Below are 19,437 nucleotides of genomic sequence, written 5' to 3' on the forward strand. Positions count from 1 at the left end.
TGTATATATAGTGTATGGTGGGGGGTCCCTGGGTCACCAGTTTGCCTGGGAGGGGTTCCCTGGTCAAGGAAATGTTGAAAACCCCTGCTCTATACAAAACACTGAATGCCTCAAGTAAGGTATAGACAGGGGGAAAAAAATACAGTTATGAGCCACTGTTGGCAACTTCTTTGTGTTACAGCATCACCGGTGTCTTCATGCACTGTATCTAGAATTAATGTAATCAGATAAGGGAAGTTTCACAAAACATGTCCCAACATGTACAGTGAGGGAAAAAAGTATTTACATTTCTGTTGATTACTCTGCTCACAGCCAATGTTTACTGTATTTTGTTGCCAGAGTTGGGCATTTCTAATTTGCACATTTATGATGACTGCGTACACATTTTTTGAAGAAAATGTCATTACAGAGAAGTGTCGGTACCTGCCACAAAGCATTCATGTGAAAATGGACAGGGCATGGAAACGGTTATGTAACAGTGGATAAAGTCAAGAGCATGGCTTTGTTACCTGGACATACAACTGGTAAATGCAAATCATTTTATAACATTTCTGACATGCGGTTTTCTAGATTTTTTTGTTGTTATTCTGTCTCTCACTGTTCAAATAAACCTACCATTAAAATTATAGACTGATCATTTCTTTGTCAGTGGGCAAACGTACAAAATCAGCAGGGGATCAAATACTTTTTTCCCTCACTGTATGCCATGAAATCATCCTCATCGGAAACCATTGACACTGCCACTTGTTCTGAATGACGCAATGCAATGTATCCATTGTCCAACTGTATTACAACTATACAAGGAATTCCTATCAACTCATGGAACCAGTTATATGTCCAGGTAACAATGCAATGCTCTTGACTTTATCCACTGTTACATAACCGTTTCCATGCCCTGTCCATTTTCACATGAATGCTTTGTGGCAGGTACCGACACTTCTCTGTAATGACATTTTCTTCAAAAAATGTGTACGCAGTCATCATAAATGTGCAAATTAGAAATGCCCAACTCTGGCAACAAAATACAGTAAACATTGGCTGTGAGCAGAGTAATCAACAGAAATGTAAATACAGAGAAGTGTTTTCCCCAAGGAGAGAATGTAAGTAAAAGAGTTGTGACAGAGTTGACAGATGCTATAGCCTGTAATAAGTGCTATTTGGCAAATATATTTCATAACGATCATAAACAACCTTTTGATTGACAAACCAAGTGAAGTAATGAGATTGCCTCCGAATACTGTAGAAATAACAATGATAATCTCCATTCTCCAGACATACCTGTGGAAAAGCAACGACCTAAGGACAGCTGTGGTCAAACCCAGACAGTGTTCAACATTTTGGCTAACTATATCTGCAGTGAAGTGCAAGGAACCGGAAAAATGTATTCACATACGTTCCCGACTAGATGACAGTAACCATTGTTTATTATGTTCAAGTTATGGATGGCAGATAACGATAACCTTGGAGAATAGATATGAAATAATTTGAGTGATTACGTGACCCCAATTTCACATGCTTGTCAACATGCTAAAAGTAACAGCGTTTTTACATATAGCCAAATTATGTTACATTGTATCTTACAACAAGGATATAACATAGGCATAGCCTAAATGTTTCTGACCAAAGACTAGACAAATTGATGGAACATCCAAACAAATTCAATTGTTTCGAGTGGCAAAAAGTAACAGGTTGCGCTTGGAAAGGTTATTTTTGCACAAACTCTACAGTACAGATGGTCCTCCTGAGTAGCAACCCAAGAGTTCTCACAGAATTTCTCTTTGAATTCTAGAATTGTTTGGCAAGTAAAAAATATTAATTAAAACGACTTGAACTTACCCCATATGTATTCCATAGTTTACAATCCAGAAATCACATTTTGCTGAAAATACCAAGCAATTTTACAAGATCCTGGTGCTCGCTTACTATCTCGTCTTGGCTGTTATTTTGACTCCTTTCAAGACACGCAGGAATGCAGAAAAGCCTGCGCCCAAGCCGGTCAAACCCACACACCCCCTCTCTTCTCTTTTGAAATGAACAATACAATAGCAGCCCTTCCACATGCGTACTCAAGACGCATCGTCAAACATACCCGTCAGAGCGAAGCCTCTGCCCCTCAGTCGCCTCAGTAAAAAGGGGGTGTGCGGCAAATGATAAGGCAATTATTTACGGTTGATTGTACAAATTGATGTCAATACGTGTGTTGCCCTGCAGAAATGTCAAGTCAAAATTCCTCCATTCAAGAGTATAAAGCTGTCCTCGTCACACGCATATCATAACCTTCACATATCAGTCATCTCATCGATGCAGCAACCTCAGGTTTCAGCTGACCAAGCGACCTGTATTGTATTAACCCTCTTACTACAAGGTTACAGGTGGAGTACAGGAAAAGTCAGTGAAATAGTTGAATTCAAATACTGTTGTTGTATACACACCTCGGAGGGGACGAATGCGCCCAATGCACTGAGATTTATGACTTGTAAATGATTTGGTGTGGTTGACAAGAAGTACCAAAAATGTCACTGATTTCCCTCTAAAAATGCCAGTCAGTGTCATATGTCACAAAAACTGGTCATCTAAAAAATGCCAATGGTGGAGGAATATAACAACATGGTGGCAAAGTCATTATTTCCCTAGTAGAATAAATCTAAACAGCAAAATAGGCTATGTGCCCAGAGCTCTATTAAAATGTGCATCTCTCAACAGCATATTTAGAAAACAAAAAGACAATATTAAAGGAGGAAGACTGCATTCATCTCAGAAAGTTTCATCTTTTTCTGTTTGCTCTACATGTCAATCAAAATGATAGCTGAATGTCCATAGAATCCCAGTATTGGCCTAAAACCCAGTATTGCAGACACTTTGTCAAACAAGAGTATAGATTAACATATAAATAAGGCCCTCTCCCCTGGTTGAGGGCAGGACAGAAAACATTAAGAGGTTATTCACGGGTGGATGACTCCCTGAGTTACAGGGGCTGCATCTCAAATGGCACCCCATTCCCTATATAGTGAACTACTTTTAACCATATAGGGGACAGTGTGCCATTTGGGATGTAAGCCCATGTTCATCCTCATTCCTCTACCCATCAGCTGCAGTCATAAAACAACCAGCCCAAAGACCCCTTCCCTGTTCCCACTGACCCCCAGCCCAGCATCCCTCCAGCCAGCGGCCGTACCCCCGCAGATTCCCCCAGTGAATGCCCTGGCTGAGAAAAGCCCACATTAAGACAGCAGGGTCAGCCATGCTACTCAGACCCTGTGAGATGGAGCAATAGACTGGACACAGGGTACTTTGTCCCTGATACATTCCCAAAGACACCGACTCTACAGAGCATTTCCCGGCCTATGGACAGCAGTAGTAGAACGCAAACACTAACTGGCATAAATTAAATGAAACCCTCATGAAAACAGACACAAGACACTGAACATAGCGGTCATTTTGTTATTATTACAACTTGTAATTTTGTTCCTTTTGAGATCTTACAGCTGTTTCTCACTGACCAGGCAGGGAAGAGGTCAGCAGCAGTCCACATACTCATCATAAGAGATTTAAGTTACTTCAGTTGATGCTAATCTTGCTGCTGCAGCTCTGTCGTATTTTCTAAAAAGCTCTGCTGTAGTTATGTAATGGGCACTGCTGGCAGTTTTTAATCCACTCAACAGATGCGTTTGTGCCATTGTCCTTCATACTTGCAGACTGCTTCTTTGTCGCAGGGTGTATTACGAACGAGGGATACATGGATAGTGATCAACCATCATCCAGATAAAGAATTTCAAGGTTTCTCTACGGTCCCGAGCCATTGGAGAAGATTAAAAAAAATTGCAGACTAGTTTAATTATTGTTGCAGCAGTTAGTAATGTTCAGATGTGTCTGTATGCATTTAAAACACAAGTCCTCACACAGAACTGCATACATATAACATGTATTTATTAATTCATTTTTTTATATATCAATTATGGGGGAAGGCCTCTGTATATAATGAATTTATTGTGTGCGGCACATCCTCTCATTAAAGCTAACAAAAATGTGTATCCCAAAATGGCAATCTATTCCCTATTTAGTACACTACTTCGAACAGGGCTCTGGCCAAAAAAATGGGCTCTGGTCCAAGTAGTGCACTAAATAAGGTGAAATGTGGGATGCATCCAAAGTCTTCCTCTCCCATTCTAGTCAGTGCATTGGTGTAACAGATTGGTAACTATACTGAACAAAAATGTAAATGCAACATGCAACAATTATTATATTGAGTTACAGTTCAAATAAGGAAATCAGTCAATTGAAATACATTTATTAGGCCCTAATCTATGGATTTCACAGGATTGGGCAGGGGAGCAGCCATGGGTGGGCCTAAGAGGGCGGGAGCCAGGCTTGGGAGCCAGGCCCAGCCACTGGGGAGTCAGGCCCAGCCAATCAGAATTCGTTTTTCAGACAGAAATACTCCTCAGTTTCATCAGCTGTCTGGGTGGCTGGTCTCAAATGATCCCACAGGCGAAGAAGCCGAATGTGGAGGTCCTGGGCTGATGTGGTTACACGAGGTAACTGGTTGGACGTACTGCCAAAAATCACTAAAACAAAGTGGGAGGCGGCTTTTGGTAGAGATATGAACATTAAATTCTCTGGAGACAGCGCTGGTGGACATTCCTGCAGTCAGCATGCCAATTGCACATTCCCTCAAAACATCTGTGGCATTGTGTTGTATGACAAAACTGCACATTTTAGAGTGGCCTTTTAAATATGTATTTTTTTTTTTTAGAGCAGCAGAAAAATAACGATAGCGAGACTATATACACGGGGTACCGGTACAGAGTCAATGTGAGGGGGGCACCGGTTAGTCGAGGTAATTGAGGTAATATGAACATGTAGGTAGAGTTAAAGTGACTCTGCATAGATAATAACCAGAGAGTAGCAGCAGCATAAATGAGGGGGGGGGGGGTGTCAATGCAAATAGTCTGGGTAGGCATTTGATTAGCTGTTCGGGAGTCTCATGGCTTGGGGGTAGATGCCGCTAAGAAGCCTTTTGGACACAGACTTGGCGCTCCGGTACCGCTTGCCGTGCAGTATAAGAGAGAACAGTCTATGACTAGGGTGGCTGGAGACTCTGACAACTTTTAAGGCCTTCCTCTGACACCGCCTGGTATAGAGGTCCTTGATGGCAGGAAGCTTGGCCCCAGTGATGTACTGGGCCGTACGCACTACCCTCTTTAGTGCCTTGCGGTTGGAGGCTGAGCAGTTGCCATACCAGGCAGTGATGCCGCCAGTCAGGATGCACTCAATGGTGCAGCTGTAGAACTTTGAGGAACTGAGGACCCATGCCAGATCTTTTCAGTCTCCTGAGGGGGAATAGACTTTGTCGTGCCCTCTTCACGACTGTCTTGGTGTGTTTGGACCATGTTAGTTTGTTGGTGATGTGGACACCAAGGAACTTGAAGCTCTCAACCTGCTCCACTGCAGCCCCGTCGATGAGAATGGGGGCGTGCTGGGTCTTCCTTTTCCTGTAGTCCACAATTATCTCTTTTGTCTTGATCACGTTGAGGGAGAGGTTGTTATCCTGGCACCACACAGCCAGAAAAACATTCTCATGCAGGTGTTTCTTTTGTCCAGGTGGGAAAGGGCACTGTGGAGTGCAATAGAGATTGCATTATCTGTGGATCTGTTGGGGTACGCAAATTGGAGTGGCTCTAGGGTTTCTGGGATGATGGTGTTGATGTGAGCCATGACCAGCCTTTCAAAGCACTTCATGGCTATAGACAGGCTACGTGTCGGTAGTCATTTAGGCAGGTTACCTTAGTGTTCTTGGGCATAGGGACTATACAGATCCTCTCAAGCTCTGTCAGATTGGATGTTGAGCGTCGCGGCACAGCTATTTTCAGATCTCTCCAGAGATGTTCGATCGGGTTCAAGTCCAGGCTCTGGCTGGGCCACTCAAGGACATTCAGAGACTTGTCTTGGCTGTGTGCTTAGGGCTGTTGTCCTGGCTGTGTGCTTAGGGTCGCTATCCTGTTGGAAGATGAACCTTCGCCCCAGTCGGTGGTCCTGAGCACCCTGGAGCAGGTTTTCATCAAGGATTTTTTTGTACTTTGCTCCGTTCATCTTTCCCTCAATCCTGACTAGTCTCCCAGTCCCTGCAGATGGAAAAACATCCCCAAACCATGCTTCACTGGAGGGATGGTGCCAGGTTTCCTCCAGACGTGATGCATGGCATTCAGGCCAAAGAGTTCAATCTTAGTTTCATCAGACCAGAGAATCTTGTTTCTCATGGTCAGAGTCCTTTAGGTGCCTTTTGGCAAACTCTAAGCGGGCTGTCGTGTGTTTTACTGAGGAGTGGCTTCCGACTGGCCACTCTACTATAAAGGCCTGATTGGTGGTGTGCTGCAGAGATGGTTGTCCTTCTGGAAGGTTCTCCCATCTCCACAGAGGAACTCTGGAGCTCTATCAGAGTGACCATCAGGGTCTTGTTCACCTCCCTGACCAAGGCCCTTCTCCACCGATTGCTCAGTTTGGCTGGGCGGCCAGCTCTAGGAAGAGTCTTGGTGGTTCCAAACTTACTCCATTTAAGAATGATGGAGGCCACTGTGTTCTTGGGAACATTCAATGCTGCAGAATTTTTTTCGGACCCTTCCCCAGATCTGTTCCTCGACACAATCCTGTCTCGAAGCTCAAAGGACAATTTCTTCAACCTCATGGCTTGGTTTTTCCTCTGACATGCTCTGTCAACTGTGGGACCTTATATAGACAGGTGTGTGCCTTTCCAAATCATTTCCAATCAATTGAATTTACCACAGGTCGACTCCAATCAAGTTGTAGAAACATCTCAAGGATGATCAACGGAAACATGATGCCAGAGCTCAATTCTGAGTCTCATAGCAATGGGTATGAATACTTACGTAAATAAGGTATCTGTTATTCATTTTTTATACATTTCAAAAAAATAAAAAACCTGTTTTCGCTTTCTCATTATGGGGTATTGTGTGTCGATTGATGAGGATTTTTTTTTATTTAATCCATTTTAGAATAAGGCTGTAACGTAACAAAATCTGGAAAAAGGGAAGGGGTCTGAATACTTTCCAAATGCCCTGTATATGCTCCCTCCTCTCCTCTTCAGTCTGTGGCAGTCTTACCTAGAATGGAGGCGCCCTCTGCCTGGAACTCTGGGACCTGTCCCTCTGATGGAACACTGACTGTCCGACGCAGGATCCTGCCCTTTGACGAATCTGTAGGACTATCAACCACCTCACCTGGCATCTGAAAATCACAGAGGGAAAAAAACGGAAGCATTTTAAGTAGGGCATCGTCAGCAAATGTATAGTACGTATACTGAATAAGTAATAGTTTTCCTAGTAGCTTAGGACCATGATCAGCCTGGGACATATATACAATATTAAGGTCTTCTCTTTAAATGTAAATGTTTCCTGCACACATAGAAGACGGGATATATTTTTAGAGTTAAGATGTCAGACTCAGCCCCCTCACTATCCACACCATTCCTCTGAAATGGTGTGTGTGCATGGTGGTAGAAGGGGGGGGGGGGGGTAGTATTAGGAGGAACTTTACTCACCTCTTCCTCCTTATTGAGCAGGATGAGCTGACTATCAGTCAGGATGCAGTACTTCCTCTCCCACATACTGGTCTCGGAGTAGGGCGACTGGCCGCAGGAAAAGCGGTGTGTGGGTGATCCCTTCACATCTGCACAGAGGGGAGAAGAAAGAGACCTCAGGAGGGAGTAAGCAGCACAGAAGATCTCACTGTAAATCAGGAAGATACTAAACTTTAAAAAGTTAAGGAACGGGTTATAATGAACATTCTCTTCACCCTTTCAACTTTACTTTATACACCACCTTTTGTATGTGATGATAGGATGCCATACTGAAGTGAACTGCTTTTTGGGCTATGCCTCATTTTGACTGATCAAAGTCTGCTGCCTAACAGAAGATAGATCATCATGAGACACAGCTGTATTGTTGATTCTACTGACAGAGGAACCAGCATTAGGTAGGAAATTGAATTAGCACCAACTCTGTTGAGCCCAGAGAAAATAAGGTGAAGTCATCACAACTTGTCTGTAGAGGGCAGAGTTGTCCTCTGCTAAGCAACAAAGAATGGATTTCAGCTGTCAGGCTACTGCATGTTATTGCAGGCCTTCAATTACATCCTATATAGATTAATTTAATATTGACATGCAAAACTGGAAAAGGTGAATCCATACCTTGTCATAAAATAAAATCATTGCCGTGTGTGGAGTTTAATCCCCTTGCCCAAGAAATAATATATTATCATCATACCTGAAACCAAGCTTGATAGCCTACCTAAACTAGCAATAGAATTACTGCAAAAGTATGTGAATGGTGATTGGCTGAAAGCTGTTGTATATTTTTACTCTTCCAATTACGTTGGTAACCAGTTTATAATAGCAATGTGGCACCTCGTGGGGTTTGTGGTATATCCGCGTTGCGTCATGCATAAGAACAGCCCTTAGACATGGTAAATTGGCCATATACCACGCCTCCTCGGGCCTTATTGCTTAATTAATTCACAGCTGTCTGTCAACCCATCATTATGTGATGGAGGTACACTGCCTTGTGTCCATTAACTACCTCACTGCTCCTACAGGATGTCTTCTGCAGGATGTGACCTTTTCCCTACTGGTGAGATGGTTCCGTCACAAATGGCGCACTGTTCCCTATATAGTGCACTACTTTTGACCAGGGTCCAAAATGCACTATATAGGGAATAGGGTGGTATTTGGGATGCAGACAATGCTTTAGGAGGCAGCAGACATAGCAGGCAGGCAATTATAGTTGATGAGGTCATTGCAAGCGAAAGGGGGCTTTTTGGGATTAAATATTAAAGTGTTGTATTCAAGGTTCATCAACCCACCGGGTGCATCTGCCTGATGATAGGCTAGCTGTCTGGTTGGTGCAGGGTAGTTGTGGAATAAGAGTGCATAGGTCATGCCTCCATGTCACCAAGCATAAGTGGGAAGGGCTATAGGTCTATAGGCGACCCTTCAGGCGTAATCAATCTCCTTTGACTAACAAGGTTGAGTCCAAAGGAGGCCCTATTCCCAGAGGTTCATGTACTTTCCCGCAAGTGAGTCAGTCATTGGCAGCGTCCCAAATGGCACCCTATTCCTTATATAGTGTAGTGCATTATGTAGGGAATAGGGTACCATTTGGGAGACCAATGCTGCCCCTCCCCCCCTCCATGTTAACTGGCCACAACCCTGTAATGTACTCCAATAGCAATAAGCAGTGCTGAACAATAGGACAGAGTGCAATGACGAGGGCTGATAGCAAATAGTTTTTACAACGCCGGCTCAACAAACACGGATGTAATGACAGAGTAAACAGACATGTTTTTATAGTGTCTGACTAGAGATGGTAATGTGCCGCCTTTTGGCCGCAGCACTGTGTTGGAGACTGCTCCACACACACACACACACACACACACACACACACACACACACACACACACACACACACACACACACACACACACACACACACACACACACACACACACACACACACACACACACACACACACACACACACACGGAATATAGAAGACGTGGGCGAGGGGGGAACGTAATCCAGCGATAGTGTAGGCTGCTTTGAATAGGATGGCTGGCTGCATGTATTCATTGTTTATGTTCAACATATGGGTATGTGAGCTGAGAGCTCAAATGAGACATTCTGTGCCAGTTGACTAATTGACTGCGGAGGAGTGAACAGCACAGCTCCTTTTGAATCTGGCCAACTTTCCCATACACAGATTACAGACGAGAGGGAATAAGATATTTTTTTCTTTCAGACATGCGGTTCAATTTATCACTCATCATTTCCGAAATACAGCGACTTCAAGTTATTTTGAGACAAAAGAATGAACTAAACTTGAGTGTGTCATCCCTGGAACGTCTGTCATTAAATCTTCAATACTGAAAAGAATAAAACTGCATCCACCGATGTTTTCCCCATCCCATGACAGCACTATACTGTACAATGGTAGTCTATACAGAGAAATGTACACGTTACCAGATATTTCTGTAGGCATATTAAATCATGTACCACAAAGGTTCACTGCCTCAACACCCAAGAGAACACAATCTTCTCTCACCTGCTACTGTTCAAATGTGGCTGTCTACTGTGTGAAATTGCCACGTTTCTCAAGGGAATTCAAAGCGGCCACAAATTCCACAAAATAGCCTCACCTAAGCAGGAGTAAAAAAAACTAATTGGAGTATTCTGTGTTTCTCCTGTAAGAATATCCAACTACCACATCCACAGAAACCCTTACACTCGTCACTAACTAGGCCTAATTACCAACAGTCTATTGACAGGCTGTATCAGCCAACAGGCTGTATCATAACCGGCCGTGATAGGGAGTCCCATAGGGCGATGCACAATTGGCCCGGCGTTGTCCGGGTTTGGCCGGTGGAGGCCGTCAATGTAAGTAAGAATTTGTTCTTAACTTACTTGCCAAGTTAAATAAAGGTTACATAAAAAAATATATTTAAGGTAGATGTGACCATTTAGTCAGAAGACTGCTGTTGCAAATTCATCTCACTATATAACTCATCTACGCTCGACTGCAGAAGCTTGTTGGCCTGGTTGGTTTAAGACCATTTGCTATCTGATGTCACCATCCCATTTTCAGGACTGAGGTCTTTGACCAGAGGCAGAGCAAGTACTTCAGAGACGACTCAAACAGGCATAATTTGATTTGGTTTCATTTACACTCATAAAGCGTTAGAATATCCAAGAAAAATGAATTATATAAGCAATGTCAATGCGATCAACACCAGCAAAACTGTAGGCTAGCAAAGAAGGATTTTAATTCAATCAAAATGGCCGGTTTCCCAGACACAGGATAGGCCCTAAACCGAGTCCTGGAATAAAAAGCACTTTCAATGAAGGATCTCCACAGCATGCTTTTGTCCAGGACTAGGCTTAATCTGAGCCTGGGAAATACGACCCAAAAAGATGTAACGCATTTGGGGGTTTATAGGGTGATGGGGACTTGCACTGTGCACAGAGTTGTGTGGGTGCAACAAAGCAGTTCATTCAATGACAGAACAGGAAACACGTTCCCCCTCACTTAACATTCATCCTGGAAACAGACCGACAGAGGGCTTAAGGTCCTATATCTGTCACTGACACTTTGACAGTTACAATAAGTTCAATGAAAAGCATTAACGATCAGAGCCACTTTTATGGCACATTTCCATCCAGGATTTACCCAAAAGGCTCAGCTTTATCGGCTTCCATCTACGCGGGCCAGCACCAGTGTCTCACTTGGGCCATGGGTCCAGTGGACCTGCTCTCACTTGGGACCAAAGCCAGGCCACTGGTACTTTCACCCTGTATTTACATAACAATGGCTAACTCTGAACTTTAACACCTTCTCACAAAGCAACTGCATTGATTATGCAGAGGTTGTTGATTCTGCTCTTCACAATTCCTCACTGTCAGCCCTAGCTATGGAAACCATTTCCCTAGTATAACATAAGGGTGTATACACTAGTGGAACACTGATGTTACAGTCAAAAAGCAGCCAAAGAGTCAACTTCTCTAGACCAGAGAGAAGTCTGTGTGTGTGTGTGTGTGTGTGTGTGTGTGTGTGTGTGTGTGTGTGTGTGTGTGTGTGTGTGTGTGTGTGTGTGGTGTGTGTGTGTGTGTGTGTGAGATTGCTGCCTGGCCTAAGTGAGCGTCAGGAGAAAGGAAATAGAGACATCAGACCATCTCCCCAGCTCACAGAGAGGGAATGCTTTTGGTTATTGAGTAATGAGGTCGTCACTGTGTGGGTGTCCTAGAGTTGAGCCCCCATACTGCCATATGCTTGTTTGTGAGGTATACAGGTCTGAAAACAATTAGCAGCGAAGTCTTGCCAGCTGGAAGTAAAAGAACGTTGCCAGTTTGTGACCCGGAGGGGGTCAAAGCAAAGTACACAAATAGCGGCAACAGTGAGAGAAACAGAGGTCCTCTGACTGGGTGTGTGTCTACAATACATGTGTGAAAGACAGAAAGAGAGGACAGCGAGGGAGAGAGAGAATGTGTGACTGGAACTAAGGCAACTGGCACTTGTGGCATCTATGAATACTCTGGTCAGTCCTCAACCAGGCAGAGATGTCCAGCTGCAGGCCCTGACCAGGCCCAGTCCACATGGCCAGGGAGAAACCCAACCCTCCAGAGGCCTGTCTGGAATGTCTGAGAGCCAGGGTGAGGTTCTGCCACCTGTCCAGGGTGGGGTTTCAGGGGCATACTTTGATTGCTAATCACTGCCAATACAGGATAGATCCTCCTCAACACACACACAAACATACAGACCAGGGTTTCCGCTATCCGGTAATAGCCGGCTTTTGGCCTATAAAAATGAGAAAAGACGAAAAACTTAATTGCCACCGGCCAATTGTCCAGGAGAAGAAAAAAAAAATCATTTGTGCAAAATAATGCTTTTTAGCCTTTTCATTGATGGAAATACATTTGCCTGGTCATGCTTACCGTTCTATAGGTTCATTTGCCTAATTTAGTGTAATTAAATTGCTGTGTGTGTAGACCAAAGTATATTTGTAATGCATCTTATTTAATCACATGCGTACAGCATGCAGCGAGAGCTGCAGCAGCATCTCAAACAAAGGAAGGCAGGCTTCACCTCACATGACCCTTTGCAATGACCTGGAGGCAGTAGGCTCTGCATTTAGAAAAACAAATACATAACTGTTTGAAACCTGAACTCTTTTAATACATATTATGAGGCATGTCTTACATTGCTTCAAAGTAGCCTGTTAGATCCCCTCTCAACATTTCTAATGGATATTTCTATCTCTGTCACATGAAACTGTGCACACGTGCAGTGCCCTTTTGACAACGAATTCCTGCTAATTGCATTATGGAACAACTGCCTACTGCTTTGTGCGCATTGCTGCACTATAATGTGAAGAAATTGTTTATCAACATTTTAAGCTAAACGTTCTGATCGGTTGCATCAGACTCATTGCTTTTTAACATGTTGTTTATGTAGCATAGGCCTTAGGATCCATCTTCCCACAACTGTCCCAGAGTCTATTTCTTACTTGACAAGCTGACTAACAGAATAGGTAAACTGATCAGTAAATTAGTAAATTGGCATATTTATTTCCCCAAAAATGTTGCTGGTCAAATGTCCAGCACCTCATTTTCCTAACTGAAACCCCGACACAGACACACAGACATTCACACACAGACCTATTTGTAATGCAGTCGGCATATAGGATCTTGAACTTCTCCTTTGCGGCTCAAAATAGAGAATTCACTTCTATTTTCCCAGGAAAAAAGCTTAAAGGGAAATATGGTTTCTCGAGAAAAAAAAAAAGTTAGTTCAGTTTTGACCTCTCCAGAAGTAGACTATAAGCCTACTGAATTTGCTTACGGCTGTGATTAAAAACAGGGAAGTAGCAGCTGTTTGAAAAGCTTAAATATGGTGGGGAATATTCTGCCAAATGACCACAGTGCTCTCGCAGTCTTTTCTTTCTGAGGGGGGAAACTGTTTGGAGGCATTTACCACTTGTTTAAAGACGTCTATAAAACAACGTCCTTTATCTCAAGGGTGACTCACCACGCCGAATAACATAACACAATTATCATGTGGGACATAAACCTACATTTTAGGCTGCAACCGGTAAAAGTGTAATACATTTCGCCACCCTTAATTCCCATAGTGTTTGCTGCCAGGTGGGTCCACACCCAGAGCCTCTACTACATAGGGCAATAGAGGATGCTGTGTGTGCGCCAACAATCTTAACCTCAAGCCCTACACAGACAGAGACCAACCTATACCTATTTGTAAGCAATAGCCAGGTTGCTGTGGCAACAAGTAAATAAAAGCAGCTCCTCCAATGACAATGGCCTGACATCTCCTTTATCCAGAAAACCTGGCCAACAGGTGGGGAGAGAGGGAGGAAAGAGAGGAGGGTTTAGAATACAAACAGACACAAACAGAGAGAGGTGTGGTACTGAAACTGACCTACTGTACACAGCTACACGCACGCAGTGTCACTAAATAAAAAAAATAAATCACCACAAAATTGGGAATAGGATATAATAGCTGTATTGTTCTCCCTATATTACAGGGGCTTAACTACAATAGCTGAAATGCAGGCCTTTGTATCCCAGAAGACAAAAGCAAGCTATTCAAGAACATTGCATATTAACAACAGTAATTGGTAGCTGGAGCGATAGAGGTGGAGCCTGACTCAAAAGGAAGAAATTATTGCAATTAACTGATTGGCACGTGAATGTGGCCCTGTCTTTATTGAATTGTGTGGCATTCCTGCTGTAAGCCATGTGGGACCACAGAGAGGTGATTCAGGGGGTTTTGTTATGCTTTCTTAGTATGGAGGGCTATCTGTATTCACAGTAAGGTGTTCTCTCTCTCTCTGACCAGCTGCTCCCTGAAGGGGGTAGGAAGACACAAGACAGACTAGGGTTGCGTCTCTATTCCCTATGGGTCCTGGTCATAGGGTGCCATTTGGGACGTACCTTATATACTGCTGCTTTTCCCAAAGATAACATATGATAAGGTAGCATAGGCCATATAGATAAATCATTGTTCATCTCTATGGCATAGGTTACAACAGACTGGTTATTACTAGGTGAGCTTCATGAAAATAACTTCCTTTTAGAGGAGTCAAGTGATTCAAGACTGAGCATTGAGGCCTCAGTTCTAGCCACAAACGCACCCCTGCCTCATAATCATCACGAAAAGATAACTAGAACCCAGTGCTTTTTATAATTGGTCCCATGTGGCTCAGTTGGTAGAGCATGGTGTTTGCTCTACCAGTTGGTAGAGCATGGTGTTTGCAGCGCCAGGGTTGTGGGTTCGATTCCCGCGGGGGACCAGTATGGGAAAAAAATAATGAAATGTATGCATTCACTACTGTAAGTCGCTCTGGATAAGAGCGCCTGCTAAATGACTAAAATGTAAATGTATAATAATTTGCACAAGTGTCATTTTTAGATAATTGCACATCTAAAACATGTTTATTTAACTAGGCAAGTCAGTTAAGAACAAATTCTTATTTACAATGCCGGCCTACACCGGCAAAACCAGGACGACGCTGAGCCAATTGTGCGCCGCCTATGGGACTCCCAATCACAGCCGGTTGTGATACAGCCTATATTTGAACCAGGATGTCTGAAGTGACACCTCTAGCACTGAGATGCAGTGCCTTAGACCGCTGTGCCACTCAGGAGGCCAATACAGAGGATAGATGTATATGTGAATGAATGTATGACCATCTGAGCATAAACAACTTATCTCGGCAAAGCAGTGGCACTCCATTTCTAATCAGGCATGCATGAGTAAAGGAACATGACAGGAATTCAGCTGGCTTAAATGCTGACATTTACAATCGAGATGGGCATGTTCATGCACCATAAAACGTCCTAAAAATAAGTCCCATTCCATTCTATTAAATGCACAGCGCTACTGGAGTGAGTGAAATTGTTTTACATGCTCAGCCCACAGACATGCCTGGATACATTTTAATTTTTTTTACTTAACTAGGCAAGTCAGTTAAGAACAAATTCTTATTTACAATGGCGGCCTACCCCGGCTAAACCCGGACGACGCTGTGCCAATTGTGCACCGCCCTATGGGAGCCCCAATCACGGTCGGATGTGATACAGCCTGGAATCGAACCAGGGACTGTAGTGACACCTCTGAGATGCAGTGCCATAGACTGCTGCGCCACTAATTGGAAAGTTCACACGTTTATAAAATGTGAAGATATATACAGTTGAAGTCTGAATTTTACATACACTTAAATTGGAGTCACTAAAACTCATTTTTCAACAACTCCACAAATTTCTTGTGAACTAACTATAGTTTTGGCAAGTTGGTTAGGACATCTCCTTCATTTTTCCAACAATTGTTTACAGACAGATTATTTCACTTACAGACAGATACAGACAGATAATTCACTCTATCCCAATTACAGTGGGTCAGAAGTTTACATACACTAAGTTGACTGTGCCTTTAAACAGCTTGGAAAATTCCAGAAAATGATGTTATGGCTTTAGAAGCTTCTGATAGGCTAATTGACATCATTTGAGTCAATTGGAGGTGTACCTGTGGATGTATTTCAAGGCCTACGTTCAAACTCAGTGCCTCTTTGCTTGACATCATGGGAAAATCAAAAGAAATCAACCAAGACCTCAGAAAATAAATTGTAGACCTCCACAAGTCTGGTTCATCCTTGGGAGCAATTTCCAAACGCCTGAAGGTACCACGTTCATCTGTACAAACAATAGTACGCAAGTATAAACACCATGGGACCACGCAGCCGTCATACCGCTCAGGAAGGAGATGCGATCTGTCTCCTAGAGATTAATGTACTTTGGTGCGAAAAGTGCAAATCAATCCCAGAACAGCAGCAAAGGACCTTGTGAAGATGCTGGAGGAAACGGGTACAAATGTATCTATATCCACAGTAAAACGAGTCCATATCGACATAACCTGAAAGGCCGCTCAGCAAGGAAGAAGCCATTGCTCCAAAACCACCATAAAAAAGCCAGACTACGGTTTGCAACTGCACATGGGGACAAAGATCAGCCTTTTTGGAGAAATGTCCTCTGGTCTGATGAAACACAAATAGAACTGTTTGGCCATAATGACCATCGTTATGTTTGGAGGAAAAAGGGGGAGGCTTGCAAGCCGAAGAACATCATCCCAACCGTAAAGCACGGGGGTGGCAGCATCATGTTGTGGTGGTGCTTTTCTGCAGGAGGGACCGGTGCACTTCACAAAATAGATGACATCATGAGGTAGGAAAATTATGTGGATATGTTGAAGCAACATCTCAAGACATCAGTCAGGAAGTTAAAGCTTGGTCGCAAATGGGTCTTCCAAATGGACATTGACCCCAAGCATACTTCCAAAGTTGTGGCAAAATGGCTTAAGGACAACAAAGTCAAGAAGGTATTGGAGTGGCCATCACAAAGCCCTGACCTCAATCCTATAGAAAATCTGTGGGCAGAACTGAAAAAGCGTGTGAGCAAGGAGGCCTACAAACCTGACTCAGTTACACTAGCTCTGTCAGGAGGAATGGGCCAAAATTCACACAACTTATTGTTGGACGCTTGTGGAAGGCAACCCCAAACCTTTGACCCAAGTTATACAATTCAAAAGGCAATGCTACCAAATACTAATTGAGTGCATGTAAACTTCTGACCCACTGGGAATGTGATGAAAGAAATAAAAGCTGAAATAAATCACTCTCTCTACTATTATTCTGACATTTCACATTCTTAAAATAAAGTGGTGATCCTAACTGACCTAAAACAGGGAATATTTACTCTGATTAAATGTCAGGAATTGTGAAGAACTGAGTTTAAATGTATTTGGCTAAGGTGTATGTAAACTTGCGACTTCAACTGTGTGTGTGTGTATATATATATATATATATATATATATATATATATATATATATATTTTTTTTAAATCTACGTTAGTCCTACCTACATAGCCATAGGTACCTCATGGGACAAGTATTTCTAGCTGTCCAAAAACAGTCACAATAAATAATTTGTATTCAGTGCAGGACGATGGGGATAAATGCTCTTTGTTCCTGTGGTGAGCTCACTCCAGAACTCAATGACATTGTTAAATATTTAAATACGCTGCCATCAGTGAGGTTTCTCACATTTGCATGGGCTTCTTTTTTCCCTGTTGCAAAAGGGTCAACCATACGTGCTTGGAGCATGGGAAGGGGTGGAGTCTCTGAGGTCGAAGGTGGGGGATAATGTGTGCGTCCCAAATGGCACACTATTCGCTATGTAGTGCACTACTTTTGAACAGGGCCCATAGGGAATCACCCAATGTCATTTCTTATCACGTCAAGCCTATATCCTATTCGATAAGCATAGGTTAATCGTTCAGTGAAGAGGTGTGCAGACAGACACACAAGCTTATCTCACATAACCATCAAGCATGTTGTGCATATCTGACACACAAATTCTTCCCTTTTTCAGAACAGCGGTCCATCACAACAGATGTCTCTTTTAACACGTAAAGCCCCCCACACACACCAGGCCTCATTCCGGTAGATGCCCCAAATTAAATGCAAAGCTACGGTTAGTTTTCCCAGGACTGGATGCAAACGTTGGCCCGAGCTTTGAAAGGTTAATGAGCTCTTAAGTGCTGCTGCCACATTCTTTTTGTTATAGCACGGTACATTTATTTGCAGAGGGGCATTTGCATACGAAAGGAGGGGTATGCAGTTTCCCCTCCGCATTCAGCAGGCTCTATTTTTGTGAGCACTCAACCTTTGAAATGTAAGATTTTTGGGTGGAAGATGCGCAAGACAATCTAATTTAGGTTCATCACAGAACAGGCGGGAGGCATGAGACTAACTGAACACTTTTAGTTCAGGCACATGGATGCATAGGGTTTCATTGTCCTCCAATTAGGATTAGTTTCAATTCATTTTCATGAGAGAAGCCTCAGCTGACTGCTTGGTGTGAGAAATGTAGGCAGGCCTGAGGGAAGTTCTGTGAATCTACAATGAGGAAGCCCACGTTGCTTACTCTACCAAGGAGAAGTGAAACATCAAATGGAGGGCATTATGGTTTCATGTCATAGTGAGCCTTCTGTTACAGGCTAGTACAGCAGGCTCCATGGAGGCTTCCTTACACTTATGTTGAAATGTTTGAGAACACTGCTGCATAATGAGGATGATTACCACTCAGGCAATACCCTCCCCCACCATCCTACATATCCTCACCCCCCCTCTCCTCAATAAACTAAACATGTTACAAATACACAGGGAAGCCATTTTCGTGACAAGAGTAAATTGTCCACAGGGCCTAGTGGCCTACACCTTCAGACCCTTAGAAAAAGTAGGAATATTTACACATCTTAGACCACAGTGTAGTGAGACTTATTACACAAAAGCTAGGGTGTCCAATCAAAAACACACCTTTCGACCAATGGGTAAAATAATGTTAATTGTGTAGATAATCCTCTAAGAAAACCAATGGTCCAAACCTCATATCACCATCATAATCCGTTCAAAAGTATTTTCAGATTTTACTGCACACTTTACATATGAATTTCAAATTCTTTTAATTTTATTTTTACAAAAACAAGCGTCTGTGTGAAATTCCAAGCTTTTTATTTTCAAAGCTTTTTTAATTCAGCTCGTGTCATGCTAACTTTGCTTTTTGCGACACGCGGAAACAACTTTGAAGACGACCACAAAATGTAAAATCCTCAAAAGAGAAACCTGCACCGCTATGTCAACAGAGCTCAGTGCTTATTATTGGATGTATTACTTTATTAAATCCAACTTTTTGGATATAATGTTAATGACATGTTAGAGAAAGACCCTACTGAATGATTCAGAACATGAATAACCACATTTGTCTTGGTAAAATGCATTTGTAACATAAGGAAGTGAAATTT

The 19,437-nt window shown here is 42.9% G+C and overlaps 1 protein-coding gene across 6 annotated transcripts in view; it reads right to left on the reverse strand.

The window, feature by feature from the left end:
- Positions 1–19,437, reverse strand: part of LOC106569068 (ras GTPase-activating protein nGAP) — a 100,393-nt gene that overhangs the window by 55,727 nt on the left and 25,229 nt on the right. For 5 of the 6 annotated variants that reach the window (XM_014140017.3, XM_014140016.3, XM_014140015.3 and 2 more), the window contains exons 2-3: positions 7,556–7,683; positions 7,119–7,242 (exon numbers count right to left, since the gene is read on the reverse strand). In XM_014140017.3, coding sequence (XP_013995492.2) covers positions 7,119–7,242; positions 7,556–7,683 — 252 coding nt within the window. Of the gene's footprint in view, positions 1–1,836; positions 1,993–7,118; positions 7,243–7,555; positions 7,684–19,437 lie in introns of those variants that run through there. The other variant, XM_014140021.3, reaches the window with a different exon arrangement.

This window comes from Salmo salar, chromosome 14 (genome assembly GCF_965601325.2).
Source record: "Salmo salar chromosome 14, fSalSal1, whole genome shotgun sequence".
NCBI lineage: Eukaryota > Metazoa > Chordata > Actinopteri > Salmoniformes > Salmonidae > Salmo > Salmo salar.